This window comes from Peromyscus eremicus, chromosome X, assembly GCF_949786415.1.
Source record: "Peromyscus eremicus chromosome X, PerEre_H2_v1, whole genome shotgun sequence".
Lineage (NCBI taxonomy): Eukaryota > Metazoa > Chordata > Mammalia > Rodentia > Cricetidae > Peromyscus > Peromyscus eremicus.
In genome coordinates, this window is record NC_081439.1 from 33,461,133 (window position 1) to 33,480,331 (window position 19,199).

At 40.3% G+C, this 19,199-nt stretch overlaps 1 protein-coding gene across 1 annotated transcript; it reads left to right on the forward strand.

Moving 5' to 3' along the window:
* The first annotated feature begins 947 nt into the window (after nucleotides 1–947).
* On the forward strand, nucleotides 948–6,304 carry LOC131899441 (uncharacterized). The gene is made up of 3 exons (XM_059250892.1): nucleotides 948–1,161; nucleotides 3,174–3,290; nucleotides 4,859–6,304. Exons 2-3 carry the CDS (start codon nucleotides 3,262–3,264, stop codon nucleotides 5,496–5,498), a joined length of 669 nt encoding a protein of 222 aa, XP_059106875.1. The 5' UTR covers nucleotides 948–1,161; nucleotides 3,174–3,261; the 3' UTR covers nucleotides 5,499–6,304.
* Nucleotides 6,305–19,199: the final 12,895 nt, after the last annotated feature.

Below are 19,199 nucleotides of genomic sequence, written 5' to 3' on the forward strand. Positions count from 1 at the left end.
AGAAATCCTATCTATCCTCTACTCTTTGCTCACTTTTATCTCTAGTTTATATTGACTGTGGTCATATACTATGGGAATTTCCTGAATTTTGGTCATATTTATGAATAAAATTGTTGGATTATAGAACCATCAATTTAAGCATGTGATAATCACACTTCATGTAAAATATACAAGGAAAAGAGGAGGTGTGCTTGCAATGATAGCAAAGTCTCCCTTGAGAGCCATAGCCATGGTTGTCACTATTCAGTCTTGGTTTTATATCTAAGAAATTTGAGGAGGCTGTTCTGATTTTTTTTTTCAGAAAAGATGCTGGCTTTTAATGTGGGCTAGGTTTATTTCAATCCACTGTGGGATTTCTGTTCTCTCCTTTCATTTTTTTAAAAAATATTTTTATTATTACATTCTGTTCATTTAAAAAAACTGTGTACAATGTGTTTTGTTCCTACTAGTCTGTCATTCCTCCCAGATCCTTCCCACATCCACATCCCAACTTCATGTCCCCTGTACATAGACCATATAAATGAATTATTGGGGTTCTATTCTTGGGTTCAGGGTCCTCCACTAGATTATAGACATCTTAACAAGGACCAGTCGCCTAAGAAAAATGCCCTCTCCCAACCCCAGTAGCATTTATCTGACAAAGTACCTTAGTTACAGGTGATAGTTTTATCAATAATTTAGTAAATTAATAATAATAATTGGTTTTTGTTCCATTTTTATCAAATTTCCTCCTTATGACCTTCATAAATTACACTGGTTATTTGATATGGGACCATAAAAAGATTTCTGATTGAGAAAGATATGTCAACATTTCAAAGGGGACAATAGGTGTTGGCTCTTTAGAATTATTAGTCTTAGAACATTTTCACTCCTCAGAATCCACCATCTAGGCCAAGTCATCATGGAAACATTAGAATGTTTAGAATTACTTATTTCTTTGTACTAAGCAACCATTGACATTTATCCACACTGGAAGTTATCTTTGAGAGTCTTGAGACTTCTTGGGTATCCGTTTACTCTAAACAGCTGATAGTCTCCAGGAAGAACTTAAACACCATTGGATGGATCCCCAAATCTGCTCATCTTAATTTTGCCCTTGATATACAGTCATCCTTATCCTTTCAGTACTGTCTTCAAGACTCTGTGCTTATGTATCTTCAGGTAAGTCATTCTGAGAGATCCTTTGTAAAAGAATGAATCCCAGCATTGGATCATGTGATGTGTACCACCACATCCTCCTTTATATGTAAACAGTCATACTATTGAATATGTGCCAGGAAATGAAATGGTTAAATTATGACTCAATACTCCAAATGATGGTGCTACCAACTCACAGGGTATCCTTCCTTTTATAAATTGAATCCATCTTAGAGCTTTATAAATTATGTTATTAAAAAAAAACCTCTTTTACCAATTTTTTCCATACATTGTATTTTGATCATGTTTTGCCCCACCCTCAATTCCTCCCAGATCCTCCCCAACTTCTTATCCTTTGGTGATATGCACATTTACCATGGGAATACATGCAACAAAAAAACTGTCTTGATTTGGAAGTGTACAGTTCAGTGACATAAGGTCATTTGTTAATAGAAATTTCTGGAACATTTTTGTCCTCCTCACCTGAAGATTTATCCTGCCCAGTCCCTGGTAACTCTCACTGTACTTTCCATCTCTGTGGATTTTACTCTACCAGCTATCTCATATGTATGAAATGATGTAATATTTGCTCCTTTGTGATTTTCTCCTTTCACTTACCATTATGTTCTCAAAGATCTCACATATTAAGTAGTATGTCAGAATTTCCTCCTTCAGATTTGTATATGCTTTAAGCCATCAAGGAACATACACATGGTGACACCTTTGCTTACTGTGAATAGTGCCTAGAATGTTGCTAAATGAACATATGTTCAAGATAACTCTTGAATTCTTTTGGGAAGAAGCCCCCAAACTCAAATGATAGTTCTTATGTAATTCTGTTTTAGCCTGTGAGGGGTGACTATTTGTTTTCTACACTGCCTGCTTCACTGGCAATGCACAAAGGTTTTTAACTGTCTCACACTTTCATTTGAAGTTCTGTGTTTTTCTTCTTAGAAAGGAATATTGTGCATACAAGGTTTTATTCAAGCTGAGATAAGGAGGAAAATATTTGACATGTTTTACAAATTTCTACCATTCATCACTCTCCTTTTATAGGACATAGAGATGACCACTGTTGACCACATAACACAGAATTCATGTATTTGTCAGTAATCTTCCTGTGTGAATAAATTCATCTACTATTAGCAGAGCCAGGGAGTGCTGCATTTGACTGTGAGCTACAAGGAGACAAGATTATACATTATATCTATAACTTGCTGTACACAAGTATATTATTTCGCTATTTTGCACTTTGATCCTAACTTAATGTTTAAGATCACAGCTGTGTGCCTATTATTTCGGTTTCATGAGGCTTGAGAGTTTTTTATTGAAAAATACTTTTTCATACAATATATTCTGGTTATGGATTCCCATTCCCCAGATCTTCCCTGACTCTCCATCTACCCAAATCCACACCCATTCTCTCTCTCATTGGAATGCAAAGGGACATCCCAAAATAAAATAAAAACAAACCGGAGAAAGATGAAGCAAACAAACTACCAGGAGAAAGAGCCAAAGAAGAAGCACAAAAAACGCATAGAGCTACAGGAGCACACACATGTGGACATATAGAAATCCCATAAAAGCACAATGCTGGAAACCAAAGCCGACCTGTAAAGTTAAAAAAGGAGGAGAGAGGGGAGAAAAAGAAGCAGAAAAAGAATGCTCATCCAAGCATTATGAGACAAGGAACCTCCAAATATGCCACTGAGATTATTTTGTGTTGCCATGTACTGCTGGGCATGGGACCTGCCCGGAAGAGTGGTTTGTATAACCAGTGAGACTCCTTTGGAGACAACAAATTTTTTCTTTGAGATTGGAGATAGCGTCTGAGTCAGGGATTGGGACTTGTGGGACTGAAAGTTTACTGTTGAATATTTGCTTAAAAACCCATATGTAAATTCATAGAACTGGATGGTGAGGATGGTTTTCTGTCCCATGGATTGGTGAGGATGTGTTATGTGGTTCACATTCTGCCTCACAGTAAATTTCTCTTTTTGTTTTTTTTTTCTTTTCTCTCCTCTTTTTTCTTGCAGGTGCTTCATTTTCTCCCATAATTCCCCACCCAATTCAATATTTCTTGTTACTACTAAGTAATTAAGACCATCTGGATCCATCTTCCAAATGTATAAACTCACCTATGAAACACAGAGGTAAGATCTAAGGAAAGAGCTACACCATGACCATCAAATTTGTTCTGAAGAATAAACATGCATCCACCCAACAGGTTTCAGACATAGAAGGCACCAACTCTTCAGCAATCTGAATCCTGATTCACTCTCACTCAAAACTATTCTGTAGACAGTGTATTAACCAAGCTGGCTATCAATTCCAATCCATCTTATTGGTGTAACTTTTCAAGAAGGACATCTGTGCCTTCATTAAGTTAGGAACATAGTGAATATGTAAGAGAAAATGTTCCTGGGTAAGGAAATATAGTTTGTAAGTTCCCTGAAGCTTTCTTCATATGCAGCCACTGATATAGTCCACATTTCTACTGACTGGAAAGCTCTATCTTTTTCCCTTTCTGCAGAATAACCCAGCTGAGATCTCTGGGACATAATTTTTGTCTGATCATTTTCACTTGTACACAAGAATTTGGACTGATGATACATTCTGACAACATGGTTCACAGTACCAATTAGAAGTGTAATTTTGCTTCACAGAAAATATTTGCTCATGTAAAATATATCAACATACTTTGCATATTTTAACAAAGTGAATCCGGTTATCCAAAGGTATAAATTTGAACAAGTGATAAGGACAAAAAAATCCATGAAGGTTGCCATGATTTCTGTTTTATGCATAGTGTGTGTGTGTGTGTGTTGTGTAGATGTGTTGCTGATGATAGAAATCAGGGTCCAATATATACTGGGCAATGACTATGCCACTTAACTATATTCCCCAGATCCATCTTTTAAATATATCCTCAAGGTCATACCCATTCTGATTTTAATTATTAAAGTCTCTATAGATTTCTTTAATAAAAATCTTACAAATTGTAACAAGTATACAAATAAGAATGTCAGTGCCTACCAAAGCCAATTGCTTAGATAACCAGTCTCCTTTCATCTTTCAAACTAAAAATGAATAATATCTTTGTATATATAAATAAGTCACTTATATTTCATTGATATAAATAAGTTCACTGGCTCCTCTTTGAGAGGATCAGAGTTCAGTTCTCAGTACCAACACAGTGGCTCATAACCAGCTGTAGCTCCAGTCCCAGTGTCTGACACTCTCTTCTGGACTCTACAGGCACTGGGCACACAAGCGGTGGGTAGATGTGCATGCAAGAAAAACATCCCCAAACCTCAAGTAATAATTGTAAAATGTTTTGTTTTGTTTCATTTTTTTATAACTGTATGTGTCTGTTGGGGTGGTGGTGCATATGGGTGCCATGCCCTTCAAGGCCAGAAAAAGGCATTGTATCCCCTGGAGGTGGTTATGAACTGCCCAAGGAGAGTGCTGAGAAACAAACTCTAGTCATTTGCAAGAACAGCAAGTGCTCTTATCCACTGAGCAGTCTCCAATCTCTTTCTTTTATTCTTATTTATAGTATATACAGCAGTAATACATATTAAGAAATCTTAAATGCAACTTTTAGACAGGAGAAACAAAATGGCTATTTAGAACTATCTCTCAACAGTGACTCATAATGTGTCTTCTCTTTTCCCTGATGTTCCTGGTTGATTCCACACTTCTCCGACATCATCTACAGTTCTACTGAAGAGAAGAAGTGGATCTTCAGATTGACAAGCCTCATTTGCAGCTTTATGGTCTGGGGTTTTGAGATAAGCCTAGCTACCAGTAGATACTGGCGCCTGTGGGAATTCAACAGCAAGGCTATAAACCGGATGTACATTGGATTGTGGGAAGCTTATTATTATCAAGAAGTCAACAAATCAGGTTCAATAACCAAGATGCCAATGCACAGTGCTATGAACTCCAACTGGACCATTCCAATAGAAATTGAGTATGCACGGGGCCTGATCACAATGGCTAATTTTATACAGCCCGTAGTCCTTCTTTTCAGCTCATTGGCCATTATGGTCTGGCAGATCAGGGCCCCATACCCTGATTTCGTGGTCCTGTGCTACAACACTTCTATCTTTTGTATGAGTCTCAATATCATTTGCATAGTTTTGGCTGTGAGCGGGAATTATGTAGTGGACATTTATGGTAAAAGCACCCTTGACTTCCCAGCAATGTTTCCCATTAGAAAACATGATCTGGTAAGGAAGCGGAAAACCCACGTGTTCCCACTGGGGATGCTGACAGCTGTGCTTTCAGTCATCAGCATTTTTGGATTGTTGTATGAGATATGGTTACTGAAACCAAAGACCAGAGTTAAGCCCTGATTGCCTCAATGATAGGCTGAGATGGGGGCTCCTGTATCAGCAACATCTGCCAGAAGACTCCTTCAAGATATTCCATAAGTGCACGTAAACTTCATCTACTCATTTAAAATAAAGCATTCACTTGATTTCCGTGGGTGTGTCACCTGCTTATGGCCTCCTCTACTCTACAAATGCACTTCCATCTTTGAAGATCTTCATTTCTGGAAATCTATAGGCCAAGATCATACAAACAGATACTTCTGACAAACAAAGGCAGAAAAGAGTGCACCTAGAATCCAAGTTGCATAGATGTACATGACCAACTCCAGACCTTAAAGAAGATTCTTTAATAAGCTCACATCTACAAACAGGAAAGCAATCATATCTCCACTGTGGGGTCCTTAGCATGAACACAGCCTTGGAGACTGGAACAAGACCGCTGAGCTTTGGCACCAATGACCGTGTTGGGATTTGGGCGATCAGGAGTCCATGCTGTGCAATGGAGCTAAATTAGTAGCATCCATGGGCACTGCCCACTAGGAGGCACTAGCTCTCTTCTATTTATCCCTCCATTGTGAAGAACTCAGCAATGCACATGCATTGCCAAATAGCCTCTCACATAGCACATCCCTCTATTGAGAACCATTGAGCTGGACCCAAACTTTTCCCATATGGATGGAAGCTATGCTGTGGTAAGAGGATTCTGAGGAAAACTGGTAGGCAAATAAAACCACACAGGATCCTCTTGTTCCATATTGTAAACAGGTATGCTTCTGGTGAAAAAATAATAAGTCCTCATAATATGTACTGGAGATATGGGTGGGAAGTTGACAAGCATTATTAAAAAACCTTATTTTCCAGGAGATCTACCTCATTCATTGTTTGTTCTCAGACAGCAGATAGAAGGCAACCCAGCCCCAGGGGAAGTGATCGCACCAACTTTTCCATGAAATAACTGAATTTATTTTTATTTATTTATTTTTATTTATTATTATTATTATTTTGGTTTTTCTAGACAGGGTTTCTCTGTGAAGCTTTGTGTCTTTCCTGGATCTCGCTCTGTAGTCCAGGTTGGCCTCGAACTCACAGAGATGCACCTGCCTCTGCCTCCCGAGGTGAATTTAGAGTCTGAGGTTTTTCATTGATTTTTTTTTCAGAAAATTTTACTCCATTAAAGCATAGAGCAGTGTTTCTCAACCTTGCTAATGTGCTGACCCTTTTTATACAGTTCCTCATATTGTGGTAACACTCAAACATAAAATTATTTTCGTTGCTACTTCTTAACTGTAATTTTCGCTACTGTCATGAATCATATTGTAAATACCTGGTATGCAGGATATCTGATATTTGACCCCTATGAAAGGGTCGTTCATCCCCCCAAAGGGGTCACAACCCACAGGTTGAGAATCACTAGCATAGAGGAAGAAGATGAGATAGGAATCCATTCACAGTGCTTTATGGAGGCCATATTATCAGAAATAAGGAATGGCAGAGGAGTGACATGAGTTCAAGTTGTTGGAATGCATGATACCATTGTAAGAACTTTGTGCAAAATTCCCAAATGAAGCATTGCTAAGATGTTAGACTCAGTAACAATTACCAATATACAATGATGGCAGAAGGCAAGGAAGGGAGATTTGAATTGTTCTCATTACAAAGACGAATGCATGAAGTGATATAATTACCCTAAATCATTTTTCAGAATCCTGAATTGGGCTTAAGATTTTTAATAGAAGAAAAATTTGGAGAGATGGTCTCAAATATTATTAAGGACCAGCCTTAATAATCTTCCCAGGGCCCTAGAAGGGAAGCTAAAAGGAGTCCAAATTATTTTCGGGAAATGAATCTAAGTACACTAAGCTCTTAGCCCGTCTACTTTATTTCTCTGGGATAAAATTCTATCTACACAGCTACAGTTCTGTTCTCATGCCTATCTCCTTTCTTGCCTGATTTCTCTCTACGTTTATCTGCTGTCCCCTCTATGTTCTATCTTAATTCTCTCATCTTATTTCTGCCCCATCTTGGTCTTTCTCATCTTGTTCTTACCCATTTTGTTCTTCTCCATCTGGCTCTTCCTCATTTTCCATTTCATTCTTCTAGTTCTCCATCTAGTTCTACAGTCAGAATCATCTCTAAGTCTTTGAGGTTTACAGTTATATATGCCCATGCAATAGCAGTACTCTAGCTAAAGCAAGGTCACCAGGCTTGAATTCTTACAGGGTCATAAAGGCAGACAGGAGTTTTCCTCAGGCAGTGACAGTCAGGCTCCTTTTACAACCCAAAAGGGGAGTGGTAAAGGAGGAGGACAAATAAGAGCTAAAATTGGTTAATATATCAGAAAGGGAATTTATGTGCTCAATCTACATTCCTAGAAATGGTTAGGTAAAATGTTAGGAGTCTATAATGTTAGTATAAATACCACCAAGGCTGTATAAGAAAGGAGGGTCTGAGCTTAATTTACCTTAATTCAGGAGATCGTTTGGCCTTGAATGCTTGATATATTTCAGATAAAATGCACTGTTATGAGTTCTTGGAAGCATACATAACATACAAGGAAATCATTGTAGGAACTGGCTAATATATATACAAAAGTTTAAAAAAACATCACCAAGACTTCTTAAGCCATGACTTGACCTTCCGAAAAGTCCTTGACTTTTCTAAGTAGTAGCTTTTGTGATAGTAGCTGAATTCCATTACATTTTCCTGCTGCTTGCAGCAAAGTGGCAGTAAGTATCCATAATTATAGAGATCTGATCAAGGTGTAGAATTTTCCATATTTTGTAGTGTGTGAGGACCATTTGACCTGAAGAAAATGGAGGTGGGCGAGAGGGGAAGTGGTGGGGGGACTGGGAGGAGAGGAGAAAGGAAAAACTGCATTCAAGATGTAGTATATGAGAGAATAAGAAACAAAGAAGCAACAATTTCTAGGTTGAGAATATTCTCAGATGAGCTGAGTGACCTGTAAGTCATACATAGAGCTCCAGGGATACAGTCTTGGTGAGCTGTGACTCAGGCTGAGGTGGGCTTTTTGCTTTATGTGTATTTGTCTGTATGTGAGTGGTTACTGAGGGAGTTTTAAAGTAAAGCATACTTGGAAGTCAGAGGATAACCACTGAGAGCTGGTTTTCTTTTACCACCGTGGAGGTTTGGGGGATTGAACTCACATCATGAGGCTTGGCTGGAAGTGTCTTTATCAACAGAACCATCTGTTCAGACCTGGGGTTGGCTTTTTGATGATGAAACTGCCCTTGAACCATCCTATAAGTAATCCCTTACCTGTATTTCCTGTAATAATTCCATCAGTTACACTTCCTGGATGTTTTGTGTCAGGAATTTTTTAGACTTAATGTTTTCTTTGACTGATACACCTATTTCTTTTATCATATCTTCAATGCCTAAGATTCTTTCTTCCATATCTTGTATTTTGTTGATGCTTGCATCTGTAGTTCCCATTTGCTCACTTAGATTGCTCATTTCCAGAATTCCCTCCTTTTGTGTTTTCTTTATTACTTCTATCTCTATTTTCAAGTCTTGAATAGTTTTATTCATTTCCTTCAACTGTTTGCTTTTTCTTGGCTTTCTTGAAAAGACTTACTCATTTCCTCCAATTTTTGTTTGCCTTTTTCTCAATTTCTATAAGAGATTTATTCATTTCCTCGTTAAGGGGCTCTATCATCTTCACAAGGTTGGTTTTATGGTTTTTTTTCATGTACTTCAGCTACCTTAGAATTTTCAGGGCTTGCTGTACTAGGACAGCTGGGCTCTGGTAGTGACATATCGCTTTGCCTACTGTTGAGTGTGTTCTTATGCTGGCATCTAGGCATCTGGATTTGGGATGATTTTAGGTCTACGTACCAGTTTCTGGGTTTGTCTTCATTGGATGGGTGCTTTGTTCCTTGGAGTTCTGGCAGCCAGTGTGACCTCTCATCAAGCAGAGTCTCTATCCAAGTCAGGGGCTGAGACACAGTGACCAGGAGGGAAGGGGGCCTTGGCTGGGTGGGCACCGTTAGAGTGGGAGGCATCTGTGGGCAGGTGGATTACCTAGACTTCTGGTGGCCATGATGACCTCTGGTTGAACAGGGGGTATCTGCCCAAATTGGGGGTCCGGGACAAGGTGACAAGAAGGGGCGGGGGACTTGGGTAGGGTGGGCTAAAGAGTGGGGGAGATCCATGGGCAGTAGACCTACCTGTAGTTCTAGCAGCCAGAGTGGCCTCTGGTCAAGCAGGGGGTCTCCACCTGAGTTGGGGACAAAGACATGAAGATGAAGAGGAGAGGAATGGTTTGGGATAGGTTAGGCAGGCACCTCAAGAGTGGCAGAGGTCATCAGATGACGACCTACCTGGAGTTCTGACATCTGGAGTGGCCTCTCTTCAAGCAGGTGGCCTCCATCCAAGTTGAGGGCTGGGACATGGTGACCCAATTTCTAACTTTATACTATCTCTATGCAGCTATTCTTCTCCCAATCTCTCCCTACACACATACTCCCTTTGTACATTCGTGACTACTGTGGATAGTCCATGTTATATATTCACATCTGAAGATTTGTAGCTAGAATCTGCAGGTGAGAGAGAACATGTGGGACTTGATTCTCTGGATGTGGGTTACCTCACTCACTATGGCCTTTTCTAGTTCCAGCCATTTGCCAGTAAATGTCACACTTTCACTTCTCATAACAGCTGAACAACATTCTCCTGTATATCTGAAGCACATTTTCATTATCCATTAATCAGTTTAAAGACATTTAGGTTGTTTCCATTTCCTGACTATTGTGAATAGGGAAGCAATCAACATTACTAAGGGTGTATGTGTGGTGGAGGATATGGAGTCCTTTGGGCAGATGACAAGGAGTAGTATGACTTGGAGATGTACTAGATTTATTTTTAGGTTTTGGAGGGTTCTCGATTCAGATTTCCAGAGTGACCATATCAATTTGTGTTTCCACCAAGACTGAATGGTGGATAATCTTTCTCTACGATCTAGCCAACATTTGTTGTCCAGTTTGTTTTTGTTTTGTTTTGTTTTGTTTGTTTGTGATTTTTTGTTGCTGTTGTTATTTATCTTAAACATTCTGATTTTGGTAAGATGAAATCTCAAAATAGTTTTCTTTTTGTTTGTTTTATTTAACAACGTATAAAACTTTTTTGCCTTTATTTTTTATTTTATAATTTAATTTAATTTTACATATCAGCTATGGATTCCCCTGTCCCCCCAGGCCACCCCCCCATTCCCATCTCCTCCAGGTCAAGGACTCCCCTGGGGATTCAGCTTAACCTGGTAGATTCAGTCCAGGCAGGACCAGTCCCCTCCTCCCAGGCTGAGCGAAGTGTCCCTGCATAAGCCCCAGGTTCTAAACAGCCAGCTCATGCACTAAGGACAGGTCCTGGTCCCAATGTCTGGGTGCCTCCCAAACAGTTCAAGCTAGTCAACTGTCTGACTTATCCAGAGGGCCTGATCCAGTGGGTGCTCCTCAGCTATTGGTTCATAGTTCATGTGTTTCCATTAGTTTGGCTATTTGTCCCTGTGCTTTTCCCAATCTTGGTCCCAACAATTCTCACTCATACAATCCCTCCTCTTTCTCACCATTTGGACTCCTGGAGCTCCACCTGGGGCATGGCCGTGGATCTCTGCATCTGCTTCCCTCAGTCATTGGATAAGATTTCTAGCACGACAATTAGGGTGTTTGGCCATCCTATCACCAGAGTAGGTCAGTTTGGGCTTTCTCTTGACCATTGCCAGTAGTCTATTGTGGAGATATCTTTGTGGATTTCTGGGGACCTCTCTAGCACTTTGCTTCTTCCTATTCCCATGGGGTCTTCATTTATCATGGTCTCTTATTCCTTGTTCTCCCTCTCTGTTCTTGATCCAGCTGGGATCTCCCACTCCCCTAAGCTCTCCTTCCCTTGACCCTTGCCCTTCATTACCCCCATTCACGTCCAGGTTGCTCAAGTAGATCTCATCCATTTCTCTGTCACTGGGCGATTGCTGTGTCTTTCTTAGGGTCCTGTTTTCTAGGTAGCCTCCCTGGAGTTGTGAGTAGCAGTCTAGTCATCTTTGTTTTACACCTAGTATCCTCCTATGAGTGAATACATTCCATATTTGTCTTTCTGAGTCTGGGTTACCTCACTCAGGATGATTTTTTTCTAGATCCATCCATTTGCCTGCAAACCTCATGATGTTACTGGTTTTTTTTTTTTCTGCTGAGTAGTACTCCATTGTGTATATGTACCACATTTTATTTATCCATTGTTCAATTGAAGGGCATCTAGGTTCTTTCCAGGTTCTGGCTATTACAAACAATGCTGATATGAACATAGCTGAGCAAGTGCCCTTGTGGTATGATTGAGTGTTCCTTGGGTATATGCCCAAGAGTGGTATAGCTGGGTCTTGGGGGAGATTGATTCCCAATTTTCAAAGAAAGCACCATATTGATTTCCAAAGTGGTTGTACAAGCTTGCATTCCCACCAGCAGTGGAGAATACCCCTTGCTCCACATCTTCTCCAGCATAAGCTGTCTTCAGTGATTTTGATCTTAGCTATTCTGACAGGTGTAAGCTGGTATCTCAGAGCCATTTTGATTTGCATTTCCCTGATGATTAGGGATGTTGGGCAATTTCTTAAATGCCTTTCAGCCATTTGAGCTTCCTCTGTTGAGAATTCTCTGTTTAGTTCTATAGCCCATTTCTTAAATGGACTGTTGGGCATTTTGATGTCTAATTTCTTGAGTTCTTTATATATTCTGGATATCAGTCCTCTGTCAGACGTGGGCTTGGTGAAGACCTTTTCTCATCCTGTAGGCTGTTGCTTTGTTGTGTTGTCTGTCTTTTGCTCTACAAAAGCTTCTCAGTTTCAAGAGGTCCCATTGATTGATTGTTTCTCTCAGTGTCTGTGCTACTGGTGTTATATTTAGAAAGTGATCTCCGGTGCCAATGCATTCAAGACTACTACCTACTTTCTCTTCTATCAGGTTCAGAGTAACTGGATTTATGTTGAGGTCTTTGATCCACTTGGACTTAAGTTTTGTGCATGGTGATAGATATGGATCTATTTGCAGCCTTCTATACATTGACATTCAGTTATGCCAGCACCATTTGTTGAAGATGGTTTCTGTTTTCCATTGTACAGTATTGGCTTCTTTGTCAAAAATTATATGTTCATAGGTGTGCGAGTTAATGTCAGGGTCTTCATTTCAATTCCATTGGTCCACATGTCGGTTTTTATGCCAGTACCAAGCTGTTTTTATTGCTGTAGCTCTATAGTAGAGCTTGAGGTCAGGAATCATGATGCCTCCAGAGGTTGTTTTATTGTACAGGATTCCTTTGGCTATCCTGGGTTTTTTGTTTTTCCATATGAAGTTGAGTATTATTCTTTCCAGATCTGTGAAGATTTGTGTTGGTATTTTGATGGGGATAGCATTGAATCTGTATATTGCTTTTGATAAGATTGCTATTTTTACTATGTTAATCCTGCCTATCCATGAACATGGGATATCTTTCCATTTTCTGACATTTTATATCATGTGGCTATTGTAATGCATGATGTATCTCTGACTTCCTTCTCAGCCTGTTTGTCAATTGTGTACAGGAGGGCTACTGATTTTTTTGACTTGATCTTGTATCCTGCTATGTTGCTGAAGGTGTTTATAAGCTGTATCAGTTCCTTGGTTGAATTTTTGGGGTCGCTCATATATACTATCATGTCATCTGCAAATAGGGAAAGCTTGACTTCTTCCTTTCCAGTTTGTATCCCCTTAATCTCCTTATGTTGTCTTATTGCTCTGGCTAGAACTTCAAGTACTATATTGAATAAGTATGGGGAGAGCAGACAGCCTTGCCTTGTTCCCGATTTTAATGGAATTGCTTTGGTGGAATTTTTGGTGCATTAAGTGGAATTTCTTTCCATTTAATTTGATGTTGGCTGTTGGCTTGCTGTAAATTGCCTTTATTATGTTTAGGTATGTTCTCTGTATTCCTGATCTCTCCAAGACCTTTATCATGAAGGGGTGTTGGATTTTGTCAAATGCCTTTTCTGCATCTAGTGAGATGATCATGTGATTTTTTTCTTTGAGTTTGTTTATATGGTGTATTACAATGATGGACTTTCACATGTTGAACCACCCTTGCATCCCTGGGATGAAGCTTACTTGAACATGGTGGATAATTGTTTTGATGTGTTCTTGGAGTCTGTTTGCCAGTATTTTATTGAGTATTTTTGCATCAATGTTCATGAGGGAGATTGGTCTGTAGTTCTCTTTCTTTGTTGCATCTTTGTTTGGTTTAAGAATCAGGGTAATTGTAAACTCATAGAAGGAATTTGGTAATGTTCCTTCTGTTTCTAATGTGTGGAACAAGTTAAAGAGTATTAGTATTAACTCTTCTTTGAAGATCTGGTAGAATTCTGCATTGAAACCCTCTGCTCCTGGGCTTTTTTTGGTTGGGAGACTTTTAATGACTGATTCTATTTCCTTAGGGGTTATTGGACTATTTAAATAGTTTACTTGGTCTTGATTTAACTTAGGTATGTGGTACCTATCCAGAAAATTATCCATTTCTTTTAGATTTTCCAGTTTTGTGGAGTAGAGGTTTTCAAAGTATGACCTGATGATTCTCTGGATTTCCTCAATGTCTGTTGTTATGTCCCCCTTTTCATTTCTGAGTTTGTTGATTTGGATGCTCTCTCTCTGTCTTTTGGTTAGTTTGGATAAGGGCTTGTCTATCTTGTTGATTTTCTCAAAGAACCAACTCTTTGTTTCATTGATTTTTTTGTATTGTTCTCTTTGTTTCTATTTTATTGATTTCAGCTCTCATTTTGATAATTTCCTGATGTCTATTCTTCCTGGGAGTCTTTGCTTCTTCTTGTTCTAGAGCTTTAAGGTTTGCTGTTAAGTCACTAGTGTGAGATTTCTCCAACTTCTTTATGTGGGCATTTAGTGCTATGAATTTTCCTCTTAGCTCTGCTTTCATAGTGTCCCATAAGTTTGGGTATGTGGTGTCTTCATTTTCGTTGATCTCTAGGAAGTCTTTAATTTCTTTCTTTATTTCTTCCTTAACCCATTGGTGATTCAGTTGAGCATTATTCAGTTTCCATGAGATTGTAGGATTTCTGTAGTTTTTGTTGTTGTTGAAATCTAACTTTAAACCATGGTGATCTGATAGAATACAGGAGGTTATTCCAATTGTTTTGTTTCTGTTGAGATTTGCTCTGTTCCCAAGTATGTGGTCGATTTTAGAGAGGGTTCCATGGGGTGCTGAGAAGAAGGCATATTTTTTTTTGATAGGATGGAATGTTCTATAGATATTGATTAAGTACATTTGAGTCATAACATCAGTTATTTCCCTTATTTCTCTGTTAAGTTTCCATCTGGCAGATCTGTCCAGTGGTGATAGTGGGGTGTTGAAGTCTCCAACTATTAATGTGTGGGGGTTGATGTGTGATTTAAGCCTTAGTAATGTTTCTTTTACATAAGTGGGTGCCCTTGTGTTTGGGACATAAGTGTTCAGAATTGAAACTTCATCTTGGTGGATCTTTCCTGTGATGAGTATGTAATACCCTTCTTGATCTCTTCTGATTGATTTTAGTTTGAAGTCTATTTTGCTGGATATTAGGATGGCTACACCCACTTGCTTCTTAAGACCATTTGATTGGAAAGACTTTTCCCAGACTTTTACTCTGAGGTAGTGTCTATTTAAGTTGAGTTGTGTTTCTTGTATGCAGCAGAAAGATGGTTCCTGCTTTTGTATCCATTCTGTTAGCCTGTGTCTTTTTATAGGTGGATTAAGTCCATTGATATTAAGGGATATTAATGACCAGTAATTGTTAATTCCTGTTATCTTTTGATGGTAGTGTGTGTATATTTCTCTTCTTTGGGATTTACTCCTGTGTGGTTATCTATTGCCTGTGTATTTGTGGGTATATCTGAGTTCCTTAGATTGGAATTTTCCTTCTAGTGCTTACTGTATGTTGGATTTGTGGGTAGGTATTGTTTAAATCTGGTTTTGTCTTGGCATGTCTTATTCACTCCATCTATGGTGATTGAATGTTTTGCTGGGTATTGTAGTGTAGGCTGGCATCCATGGTCTCTTATTGTCTGCATTACATCTGTCCAGGTCCTTCTGGCTTTCAAAGTCCCCATTGAGAAATCGGGTGTTATTTTGATGGGGTTGCCTTTATAAGTCACTTGGCCTTTTTCCTTTGCTGCTCTTAATATTCTTTCTTTTTTTTCTCAGTAGCCCTCAGGACTTTATTGACCACTTCCTGATTAAAATGGAAAAGGTACAAGGGACTCTGACTTGCTCCTTCACATTTGTGGGCATTCTGACTCAGTTTTCCCTTTTTCTCAGTGAAAATGGGATGTTCAATCTAATGTTCCTTCTTGCAGTATTTATTATTTGTCAAACCAATTTCCTAGTCAAGTTGTATAGAATACTCAGAGATCATTAAGCCGGGTGGTGGTGGCACACACCTTTAATCCCAGCACATGAGAGGCATAGGCAAGCAGATCCCTGTTTGTTCAAGGCCAGCCTGGTCAACAGAGTGAGTTTCAGGATAAGCTCCAAAGCTACACAGAGAAACCCTGTCTTGAAAAAGCCAAAAATAAAATTTCTCAATTTATTTAGAATTTCCCATATTCAAGGTTGGTTCTTTTTTTTTCATTTTTCTTTTTTTTTAAGTTTTTTTAAAGATGTATTTATTTATTATGTAGACAGGAGAGGGTGCCAGATCTCATTACAGACGGTAGTGAACCACCATGTGGGTGCTGGGAATTGAACTCAGGACCTCTGGAAGAGCAGTCAGTGCTCTTAACCTCTGAGCCATCTCTCCAGCCCTTCATTTTTCTTTATTAAGAAATTTTCTACATACTCCACATGCTATCCACAGACCACCCTCCTCCCTCCTCCCACCCCCAGCCCTCTTTCTCAAGCCACCCCACATCTCCATATCCCCCAAAACGAAGTCTCACATGGGGAGTCAGCAAAGCCCAGCACACTGAGCCTAGGCAGGTCCAAGCCCCTTCCCACTGCACCAAGGCTGTGCGAGGTGTCACACCATAGGCTCCAGATTCCAGAAGCCTACCCATAGACCAGGGACAGATCCCAATCTCCCTGCCTGGGTGCCCCCCAGACAGTTTGAGCCAAACAACCGTCTTCTGTATCCAGAGGGCCTAGTCCAGTCCCATGGGGGCTCCACAGCCACCAGTCCACAGTTCATGGGCTTCCACTAGTGTGGCCAGTTATCTTTACACGTCCTCCCATCATGATCTCGATATTCCTTGATTGTAGTATCTCTTATCTCTCTCATCAATTGGATTCCCAGAGTTCAGCCTGGTGCCTGGCCATGGATCTCTGTATCTGCCTCCCCCTGTCACTGGACAAAGGCTCTATGATGACAGATAGGTTATTTGCTAGGCTGGTCACCAGTGTAGACCAGTCCAGGCACCCTCTGGACCACTGCCAGCAGACCAAGGTGGGATTAACCCTGTGGATTCCTGAGAGCCTCCCCAGCACCCTGACTCTTCCTATTCCCATGATGTCCTCATCTATCATAGTATCTTCCTCCCTGCCCTCCCACTCTGTCCCTGTTCCAGCTTGACCCTCCCATTTCCCTATGTTCTCATCCCCCACTCCTCCTCATCTTCCATTCCCCCCCCCAAGTCCACTCATGTAGATCTCATCCACTTCTTCACAGGGTCATCTCTGTGTCCTTCCTAGGGTCTTCTCCTGTTAGCTAGCCTCTCTAGAGCTGTCGGTTGCAGTCTGGCCATCCCTTCCCTCACATTTAGTATCCACTTATGAGTGAGTACATACTATGTTTGTCCTTCTGAGTTTGGGTTTCCTCACTCAAGGTGATATTTTCTAGATCTAACCATTTGCCTGCAAATTTCATGATATCATTGTATTTACTGCTGAGTAGTACTCCATTGTGTATATGTACCACATTTTCTTTTATTTTTAAATTTTATTTTATAATTTAATTTAATTTTACATATCAGCCACAGATTCCCTTGTTCTCCCCACTCCCACTCCCCATTCCCATCTCCTCCATGGCAAAGACTCCCCTGATGATTGAGTTCAACTTGGTAGATTCAGTCCATCTGGTCCAGTCCCCTCCTCCCAGGCTGAGCCAAGTGTCCCTGTATAAGCCCCAGGTTCCAAATAGCCAGCACATGCACTGATGACAGGTCCCGGTCCCACTATCTGAATGCCTCCCAAACAGATCAAGCTAATCAACTGTTTCACTTATCCGGAGGGCCTGATTCAGTTGGGGGCTCCTCAGGCATTGGTTCATAGTTCATGTGTTTCCATTAGTTTGGCTATTGTCCCTGTGCTTTTTCCAACCTTGGTCTCAACAATTCTCACTCATACAATCCATTCTCTTTCTCGCCAACTGGACTCCCGGCACTCCACCTGGGGATTGGCCGTGGATCTCTGCATCCAGTTCCCTCAGTCACTGGATGAGGTTTCTAGCATGACAATTAGGGTGTTTGGCCATCCTATCACCAGATTTCGGGCTGTCTCTCGACCATTGCCAGTAGTCTATTGTGGAGGTATCCTTGTGAATTTCTGTGGACCTCTCTAGCACCCTGCTTCTTCCTATTCTCATGTGGTCTCCATTCACCATGGTCTCTTATTCCTTGTTCTCCCCCTCTGTTCTTGATCCAGCTGGGATCTCCCACTCCCCTAAGCTCTCCTTCCCTTGACCCTTGCCCTTCATTACCCCCATTCACGTCCAGGTTGCTCAAGTAGATCTCATCCATTTCTCTGTCACTGGGCGATTGCTGTGTCTTTCTTAGGGTCCTGTTTTCTAGGTAGCCTCCCTGGAGTTGTGAGTAGCAGTCTAGTCATCTTTGTTTTACACCTAGTATCCTCCTATGAGTGAATACATTCCATATTTGTCTTTCTGAGTCTGGGTTACCTCACTCAGGATGATTTTTTTCTAGATCCATCCATTTGCCTGCAAACCTCATGATGTTACTGGTTTTTTTTTTTCTGCTGAGTAGTACTCCATTGTGTATATGTACCACATTTTATTTATCCATTGTTCAATTGAAGGGCATCTAGGTTCTTTCCAGGTTCTGGCTATTACAAACAATGCTGATATGAACATAGCTGAGCAAGTGCCCTTGTGGTATGATTGAGTGTTCCTTGGGTATATGCCCAAGAGTGGTATAGCTGGGTCTTGGGGGAGATTGATTCCCAATTTTCAAAGAAAGCACCATATTGATTTCCAAAGTGGTTGTACAAGCTTGCATTCCCACCAGCAGTGGAGAATACCCCTTGCTCCACATCTTCTCCAGCATAAGCTGTCTTCAGTGATTTTGATCTTAGCTATTCTGACAGGTGTAAGCTGGTATCTCAGAGCCATTTTGATTTGCATTTCCCTGATGATTAGGGATGTTGGGCAATTTCTTAAATGCCTTTCAGCCATTTGAGCTTCCTCTGTTGAGAATTCTCTGTTTAGTTCTATAGCCCATTTCTTAAATGGACTGTTGGGCATTTTGATGTCTAATTTCTTGAGTTCTTTATATATTCTGGATATCAGTCCTCTGTCAGACGTGGGCTTGGTGAAGACCTTTTCTCATCCTGTAGGCTGTTGCTTTGTTGTGTTGTCTGTCTTTTGCTCTACAAAAGCTTCTCAGTTTCAAGAGGTCCCATTGATTGATTGTTTCTCTCAGTGTCTGTGCTACTGGTGTTATATTTAGAAAGTGATCTCCGGTGCCAATGCAT

What these genes read in the sequence shown, in the direction of transcription:
- LOC131899441 (XM_059250892.1), top strand. Translation starts at nt 3,262, where the DNA reads ATGTATAAACTCACCTATGAAACACAGAG. An exon ending in CTCACCTATGAAACACAGAG is followed by an intron (nt 3,291 to 4,858) that starts GTAAGATCTAAG and finishes CATCATCTACAG; the next exon opens with TTCTACTGAAGAGAAGAAGT.